This window comes from Myodes glareolus, chromosome 27 (assembly GCF_982192425.1).
Source record: "Myodes glareolus chromosome 27, mMyoGla1.1, whole genome shotgun sequence".
Lineage (NCBI taxonomy): Eukaryota > Metazoa > Chordata > Mammalia > Rodentia > Cricetidae > Myodes > Myodes glareolus.
The window spans coordinates 6,368,705-6,377,891 of NC_142052.1; the positions used below are offsets into that span (position 1 = coordinate 6,368,705).

The window sequence follows — 9,187 nt, forward strand, 5'->3', positions numbered from 1 at the left end:
GCTCTCTGTATACTCAGGAAACAAAGTCATCTCAACATTAGCCAAAGTGAAAGATAATTACAAATGTCTATCTCCTGCCAAAAGTGTGTGCTGCACGCCAGAAAAATAAAGAGACATTGTCTTTGGTCGATCTACTGTTTGAGTTTTCCAAACCGAGGTCTTGCATTAGCTTAGCTGAGTTCAGGTAACCACACTTCAGGGCAACAACATTTTAGCCTTTGAAACCAACAAACTGGACCAAGATCAAAATTAATTCTAACACCCCTTAACCTAACAATGTCTTAAAGGTATTAGTATGATGCTTCTCTAAGTTCTTTACCACTTCTTCAGAAATATTTGCCTACACCCTTTCAAAGGACACTTTCCAACGTGTCTTTCTTTGAAAAGGAGTCCCTTCCCAAGGCAGAAAAACACAGGTGGGTTCAATACTTTTATTAGCACTAGCTACTTCTTGTGTTACATGAGATACTAGATCAGAGGTGCGATAAATGTCATAGTTAACTTATCTTAAATTAGGAGGCCATTTCCTTGTTCTCTTGCTTTTACAAGGTCACCTAGCTGCTGTCGAGGCCCCCACTACAGTCTTTATTTCCCTGGGCCCTACCCTAAAGTTCCTCAGCTTCTCCTGCCGGCCATTGCAGCAATGACACAATACAGATGTTTGCTCCACTCTCCCTACTAAGAGAAAACCTCCTCTACCAGCATTTGAGACCCTCCAAAACTCAGGCAATCTGAACGAGATCAAGGGTCTCCTCCCCAATCTACAAACCAAGCAAAGGCAGAGGGACAATTCTGCTGCATCCATACAAGCCACAGATGTGGTTCCTCCCCACGCTGCAGCATCCAGGGTAGTCATCCATACCCCGAGAGAAGAGGAGCTTGGAAGGAAAAGCTTTCTGTTTCATTTTTATAACATGCATGGACTCAGAGCTTAATCTGCCTCCTCCAAGTGGAGACCTGCGCAATGTCATAATTTGGAGCTGGAGGTTGCCTGGAGGGACGCTTATAGGAAATTTTCCTTTTGGGAAATCGTGGGTCCCCGGTTAGATGGACTATCACTCTCCCCTCTTCAAGCCAAAGTCTGTCTTCGTTTTTTGTTTTTTGTTTTTTGTTTTTTTTTAAAAAAACTTGGCCAAACAAGCAAAGTTCCAGCCAGGGTTAGCACTTCATTCCTATCCCATAATTCCGGACAGCTTGGCTAAATGAGGTGGGGCTCCATGGGGGTGGGGGTATCGCAGAGGGATGCTAATGATCATTTTACATGTTTTTTTCCAAACAGAAAGGAATGCCAGAAGAAAGCATAAGGAAGGGTTAGGAAGCCCCGCACCACACATGGAGTTCAGAAAGGATGCTGAAAGTGGCTTAGAGAGCTTCTTGGAAGGAAAGAGCCGGTCCGCGGGAGAGTTCAAGCACCTCCGTGAAGCAGAAGTAAACTTACCTGCGTAGGGGATGGTGACAGGAAGCAGGAGGAGGTGCAGGAGGACGTGTTGCAGCAACAGGACCGGCAGAAGTTTGGTCCCCCACATCACGCTTGCAGTTCGAGCAGGCTGATCCCTCTGCAGGAGATGCCGGGCTGAGAGAATCCTGTTGCGAGCCGGTCGGTTCTGAGCTGCTTTTATTGCGATGAGCTAAGTTTGTTGTGTGATTAACTGGAAAGATTCAGGTCTGAACTCCCTCTTACGGTAAGAAACTGTTTAACAACAGCCCTTTACTCGCTTCCAGCCCCTTCCTTTCCTCAACTCCCCCCCCCCCAACACCCAACAGAACCCAGCTCCCCCTTCCACGCACTCCCCCCCCCCCCGAAAGAAACTTACAAAGCAAAGGTCACCTGGCCCGAGGCCAGCTGCAATTTGGAAGCCCGAGCTCCAGATCCTTGTGGCTCCTATCCGAGCAGAGAAGGGAGGAGCAAGGCTCAGCCCAATCGCTAAGTCAAGGAACAGGCAGAACAGCAATTCGCCCCGTTTGAACAGGAAAATGCATGTGTTTACATATCTATCTGGGAAAAGAGGAAGGGGAAGCAGCATGAGAAGAAAGCGGAGCAGCCCTTCTGCCAAATGAGCCCGAGCGCCCAAGGCTGCGAACTTGCAGTGCTGGAGAGACCCATGGATGGAACACTGACCCCAGTTCCCTGGGTTTTAAGGGACAGTGGCAGCAGAGGGAGGGAGCCAGGGGGTTGAGTTTAGGACAGCCCAGGTAGAAAGTGGGCAGGTAAAAACGGGTGTGGCCTTGAGGGATGTGGATAAATAACAGCAGAAGCAAAGCGCCCAGGGTTTCAGGCCAGAAAACTGCCCTGTCTAATGGGCTCAGGACAGGCAGCTCTCCTCGCGAGATGTGCTACACCAAGCCACCACAGATGGATGCCAAATACATTTTTTCAAAGGTCTCTTTTCTGATGTATCTGGCGATGCTTTCTCTTAAGCCGTCTAAGGGGTAGACATGCCCATTGCTTGTCCCTGACAAGCAAACAGATGCTCGTCCTTCTGAGCTTGTACCCAGTCACATATGTATGCCTGCCACTATGTGTGCCCTAAGACTGTCACGTGAGATCCCTTGAGCTATTTTAATTCATAAATACTGTCTGCACCTCTTTCCTCCTGCACACCCCCACAGCATCACACAGTCTGAGGGAGAGGGAGGACGCACTGGCGGGTGGTGGAGGGGCCGTGATCCCTGAGTATCACGTTTTGGTGAGATCATTGCGCAGACTTCTCCTTTTATTACCAACACGGGGCGGGGGGGGGGGGGGGTGTGCTCTGACATTTCAGAGGACAGAGCACTTCCTTTCTCGTGGGTTTTGAGGAATAGCTGCCTCTGTGTATTCCTGAGGTGGATACCTACAGGAAGTAGAACCTCTTTCGGGAACGGGAACACCAACAGAATGTGAGACTCTCTCTCTCTAAAGGAGCCTGCTGACCTACAGAGTTAACCAAGGGCGAAAGGAAAGTCAGTAACAGGATGGCCTTCCTCTACCTCTATCAGCAAGGGCAGTTAGTTCTCTTCACCCTCCTCCAGAACAGCTACAGCTACCTGCAGAGACAAGAGAGAGGGAAAGACTGGAGAAAGGGAGCCAGGGAAGAGAGAAGGGAGATGAAGAATGAGGAAAATAGGAAGAGGGAGGAGGAGGGAGGAGGAGAGGAAGGGAAAGGAAAGAGGAAAGAAACTAGGCTGTGGGGTATTTAGCCATGAAGGAGAACTCCTTTGAGGAATTTTGGGTTGGTTTTTTTTTTCATTTAAATACTGACTTTAATTAGGAATAACTGGCATGATGAAATAAATAACATTACACATTACTTCTTTCTATTTTTAAACATTTTTAATCATCTTTTATTTATTTTATATTCCAGCCGCTCTCCTCCCAATCCCTCCCTCCAACTCCCTCCTACCCCTTCCCCATCCACTCCTTCCATCTCTACTTAGATGGGATCTGACCTCGGATCTGACCTCCTGTGGGAGTCAACCAAGCGTGGCACAGCCAGCTGAGGCAGGACCAAGCTCCTCCCCACTGCATCAAGGCTGAACAAGGCATCCCACAGTAGGGAATAGGTTCCGAAGAGCCTGTTAATGCATCAGGAATCCGTTCTGGTCCCACCGCTTGGGTCTCACCAAAGACACAGTTGTCACCCGGATGCAAAAGGCCCCCGTTGGTGCCATGCAGGCCCCCTAGACGTCAGAGACAGCTGACCTGAGCTTGGGGAAGCTCACTAACTCACACTTTGTTTTTGAATTTCATGTGTATGAATGCTTTACTTGCTATTTACTACTGACATGCTTGTTCCTCTCAGAAGCCAAAAGAGGGCGTCTGATCCCCTGGAACTGGAGTTAAACAGTGGTCGGTTGAACCCTGGACAAACAAGCTGTGATCTTAACCTAATTGCTGGGTCGTTTCTCCAGCCCCCTTGAAGGATCTACTTTATATTACTTGTTTCCTGTTGTTCTTTTTTTTCAACACTTTTCTGTGTAAAGACTAATTCAAACACACTTTTTTTTTCAGTTCCTGTCCACTGTTCCAATTGTCTATTTTACTTTTTTAAGAGTTCACTGAACTTTCTAAAAACATCTAAATTTCAGTATATAACTGACCATGATTCCAAGCTACTTCCCAACAACTCTAATGCTGTGATGGAAAGAAAAGGGATTTTTAGAAAACATTTTTCCCTGTAAATTTTTAAGAACTTAAACAATCAGGACTCCTGTGTGTGTGTGTGTGAGAGAGAGATTCTCCTCTCACACAGAGTGTAGAGTCTTCAGAGTTTACAGACCAGGGAAGGCCTCACGAGGACCTTGCCGTCCTGAGTGTCTTGTCAATCTACAGGCAGTTAATAGTTGCTGGGGGAATAACATTTTCCTCAGGGGTTGCCCACACTCTGGTGAAAATTCTAGTGATCACTTTATCACACCATCCTTCAAATAAATGAACACTTGAGGAGAAAAGGACTCAATGTGAAGAGGAAGGGGAGGCAGAAGAGCAGGAAAATGACAAGAAAAGGATAATTTGTGGGTGACTTTGATCAAAATATACTCATGTCAAAATGCTATAGTGAAATTCATTGTTATGTGTAATTAATAACTGTTACTACAAGCATTTTTAAAAGATTAGGACCAAATAAATCTGTGATAAAACAGAGCAACACAGGAATATTTTCATAAATTTTAACTGTCAGCAAATACAGTAAACACTCTACACCTACTTAAGTATGCCTTGTTTTTAATCTATTCTGACAAGTTATTTGGTTCATTGAAATTTTAGCTAATATTCACTGGTGTTTTAGAACATGCAAAGCATTTTAAGTCTTTATATTGTTTGATTTAAACCTTGGGATAAATATAAAAAAGAATCATTTTACTCCCCACATTATAGTCAAAGAAACATAAGTAAATTTTGTTTATACGCAAGTGAATTTGCCCAAGATCACAAAATAGTAACTATTCCGGTGTTGGTTTCACTAAGACTGATCATACTCTGTAGGCAGGGATAAATTTATTTAAGCCTCATGGGTAGCTGGAATTACATGTTCAAGATTCTAATGGCCAAAGTTAGTCTACAACTGAATTATGAGATGCTAAATACTTACATAATGAATTCTGGTACAGGCCTGTCTTACTCGCCTTCTATTGCCGTGAAGAGGCCCCATGAACAAGATACTCTTATAAAAGAAAGCATTTAACTGAGGACTTGCTAACAGCTTCACAGGGCTAGTCAATTATCATGGCAGGAAGGAGACAGGCATGGCGCTAGAGCGGTGTCTGAGAGCTTTACATCCTGATTGGCAGGCTACAGGCAGAGAGAGTCTCAGCCTACTGTGGGCTGCTGAATCCTCAGAGCCCACCCCCAGTGTCTCACTTCTCCCAACAGTGACACATCTACTTTAATAAAGATACACCTCCTCATTCTTACCAAGCAGTTCACATGAAAACATGTGAGCATATGGGGGCCATTCTAGGGCGTGTTAGGCCACAAAGTCTAATATCCCAGCTACATGGGAAGTAATGAGTTCAAGGCAAGCCTATGAACATACTAGAACCCTATCTTTAAAAATATTTTCAACACAAAGTTTAAAAACCTCTAAATCTATTATGGAATGCCTAAATTTAATAAATTACTAATACAGCCATTGTTTTACCTGCCCATCGCTCCATTTTCTAAATCATAACAATTTTCCCTTCTGGTTTTGACTGACTTTTATAAATCTTTCAAATATGTTTGTAAAAATTTTGATGCAATTAGAAGTTTTCTAAGAGAATATTTTACTTACTGTAATTTATGCAATTATTTTAACAATGACAGATATCCATTGCTGTAAAATATCATTCTAACTCTATCCTAAAATCGTGCTCCCCTGTGCATTATATAATTTAGATGGATTGAAAGGAAAAGAGTATATTAATGTACATTTTGCATGCCTTCTTACCTTTAGAACACATGCCTGTGGTGAGAATACAATTCTGTGGTAGAGTTCTTGCCTTGTATGCATGAGGTCCTAAGATAAATTTTTGGTGCATGGGGAATGACAATACCACACACACACACACACACACACACACACACACACACTGATATTTTTTAAAGGTCTGTCCTTGTCAACTTTAAGTGATATACATACAAAGATGATCCTCAGTAAGTTGAATTTACGATGTGATCATGTGGTCTCAGAACACTATAGAGTTCCTGCATAAGGACAATCATTCCATTCATTAAGTGCCTGATATACAACATTTGGCATTCTGCTCTCTGATTAGCACTCTTTAGATTGAAGTCATTCATAAGACTGGTTCAAATCCTAGCTAGGCTACTTGTTAAATTTATTAGTAGATAATTATAATTAGTCTAGTACTTGAGCCTCCCTATCACCAAAACAGGATGCTGCTAAGCACTTTTTACTTATTATCCCATACTTTTATTTTGAGGGATGTTGTATATATTTCTTGAAACAGCAATTAGAGAAACTCTATGTTAAGATTCCCAACATTCCTTGCAGGCTCAGACTTCCCTTCTTGTGCATATGTGAATTCTTTGATGCTTCCACACACCTGAGATCGCGGATTCAGCTTTCCTTCCTGTGCTTTCTCATTCCTTTGCTTTTATGCTTCTGCCTTTATTGTTTTTCACTTCGACCTCTCTATTGGAGAATTTATGCTGGTTGCCCCTACTGTAGGAAATATTACAAAGGTTATTACTACCTTGAGTCACTCAACGTTTGCAGACCGAGAGAGAAAACAGTCACACGCAGACATGTGGAACGCTGCATCACTTGAAGATACCTTTTTGTAGACACAACAGCAGTGCAGCTCTCTAGGTAGAGATTGTCCTGCATGGTTTACACAGGTGAGTTTGAGGATTTAAGTTAAATAGTTGCAATTGTGGAAAAAGAAGAGGCTTCGCTCATTGTGTTGGGTGGCCACATGTGTGGTTAGCAGTTCCCGTAATAGATAATGAATATACAGAATATTCCAATCATCGGAGTTAAGGTTCTATTGCTCTGATAAACACAATAGCCAAACACAACTTGTAGAAGAAGGGGTTTATTTCAGCTTGCAGCTGCATCCCCAAAAATTATCCCAGATGACTGTCATTTCTGTCATTCCAGAAAGTTAGAGCAGGATCAAGGCAGGTGCTCAAGCCGAAGTCATGGAGGAATGCTGCTGACTGGTTTGTTCTCCATGGCTTGCTCAGCCTGCTTTTTAATACCCTCAGGACTCCCTACCTGCCCAGGGCCAGTACTATCAGCAAGGAGCTGGGCCCTCCCACTTCAACCGTTAGTTAAAAAAAAAAAAAAATGCCCCACAAACTTGTCTACAAGCCAATTGATGGATGCAATTTCTCAGTTCAGATTCCTCTTCCCAGATATATCTAGGTGTGTGTTATGCAGACAAGAACCAACCAGCACTCCTACCGTTTCATAGCAGCCCTGGATATAATACTAATTAATCTGAAATGGTTCATTAACTGCCATCTTCGTGTCAATATCGGCTCAACCAGAAAGGGAGAGCCAGTCAATGACAATCAACGATGCAAAATCACAACAACCAAAATATAAACAACCCAGAAATAGTAAACAGTGCTTGTTGGTGTCATTATGATGTGAACTCCTATACTTCCTGACGGACTTTTAGACACTCTGAACAAATATAGCTGTTTTACTGACCATAAAGCAACAAACAGTGACAGAAAGGAACTCGTTATTTGGAAGATTCGTGAAGTTGTCCATGTGAGAAACAAACCCAGGGAACACGGTCATGAGAAAAATGGTCTTACATAGCCATTTTTCACAAAACACCTGTCTACGGAGGAATGTGACGCAATCCGCCGAGCCAAGAGGTCTCTGAAACTTGCAAACACGCAAGTCTTTGTGCTCTGCGGAGGAAGCACACGGCTTAATTGGAAACAAGTAAGAGGATTTTAGGACACACTATAGACTTAAGGCAAAGCTGATTTTCTTAATTAGTTCAATATTGATGAATCTCTCAAAGGACTCTACTGGTTACTCAATTAATTCAGACACTCGGCCCCGCCCCCAGGACTTTGGGCACACCCTCAGGAAATGTGTTGCAGAACCTGCGGTGAGACCACAAGGCAGCCTCCAGGAAAATGCCAGCAAGGGTCAGAGCGAATCATCAAGGGTAGCAATCGTCACGTTTCAAATGACGAGGGTCACTGCTTCTCTAGAAATTTGCTAGATAGACAGGCAGGAATAATTTTTCATCCAGCTCACTAATACCTATGAAGCAACAGTACCGTAGCACGTATGCGGAGATTGTGCTATAACAGGCATGGCTTGAGACACGCTTGGCTTTCAGAGTAGAGAGAAGACAGGCGTTGAGAGCCCCAGGAAATCTGAGCTGAAACTAAACTCTGACGCTGCCTCTTAGGTTTTGTATTCTGAGCCACGTGGGACTGTTCCCTGGATCCAGGGGCCTAGTTAACTAACACTCATCACCTTGAGCTTAAAGGCCAGCTTTTATGTATTTCCAGGTGTCGGTGGCTTTGTTAAATCTGACGTGCCCGAATGTTATAAACCCTAAGCACTCCACACCTGGCATGTGAACCCAGGCATATCAGTAAAACGCAGGAATTGGGGGAAATCGCCTTCTTTTGTCTGACTTTAGAATCCAATGAAGATAAAAAACCTTGGTGTAAAAAAAAAAATGCAGTCTTCACAGTGAGGGGATTTTCAAAGCAACTGTTTAATCCATTCATCTTGCACCTTAAAAGCTATGTCATAAAATTGAGGTTTCTCTTTCACTGTTTGTTCATGTTGCATGTTTATTGTGGTCTTGGGGGATATCTGAGGGCAACTCCATTTGCCAGATGGTACTAGGTACAGGAATTACATTTCAAACTTGGGAGAAAAAGCTCCACATACACATATACATACATATATACACACATGCATACATATACGCATATACATACACGCTATATTGTACACAATTTATCTGGTGTGTTGGCTATACTCACAATTACTTACAGCGTATTACCTCGTTGATGTGATGTTAGCGTGGTGGCTATATAACACAGTTTGAATGGCTCAATGTATGTCTGGTTTATAATTTATGGCGGTCTTTGAGGTTTGTACAAAGTTTACACAGGAGTCCCTAATCTATAATCTTTAGAGTCCTCCTGGTAAGTGGGAGAGTCCTTGGTAAACTTCTTCCTTTTCTCCCTGAGTGCAGGAATATTGGCTTTCCT

The 9,187-nt window shown here is 43.3% G+C and overlaps 1 protein-coding gene and 1 long non-coding RNA gene across 3 annotated transcripts in view; one reads left to right on the forward strand and one right to left on the reverse strand.

The window, feature by feature from the left end:
- Window positions 1–1,732, reverse strand: part of Hgf (hepatocyte growth factor) — a 65,491-nt gene extending 63,759 nt beyond the window's left edge. Inside the window, exon 1 of one of the 2 annotated variants that reach the window (XM_048433552.3) lies at window positions 1,439–1,732. In XM_048433552.3, the coding sequence (XP_048289509.2) occupies window positions 1,439–1,526 (88 nt within the window). In that variant the 5' untranslated portion in view covers window positions 1,527–1,732. The remainder of the gene's footprint in view (window positions 1–1,438) is intronic. The other variant, XM_048433551.3, reaches the window with a different exon arrangement.
- LOC146889329 (uncharacterized) lies at window positions 1,546–8,740 on the forward strand. The gene is made up of 2 exons (XR_015000107.2): window positions 1,546–1,682; window positions 3,345–8,740. It is a non-coding gene; the product is annotated as an uncharacterized LOC146889329 (long non-coding RNA).
- Window positions 8,741–9,187: the final 447 nt, after the last annotated feature.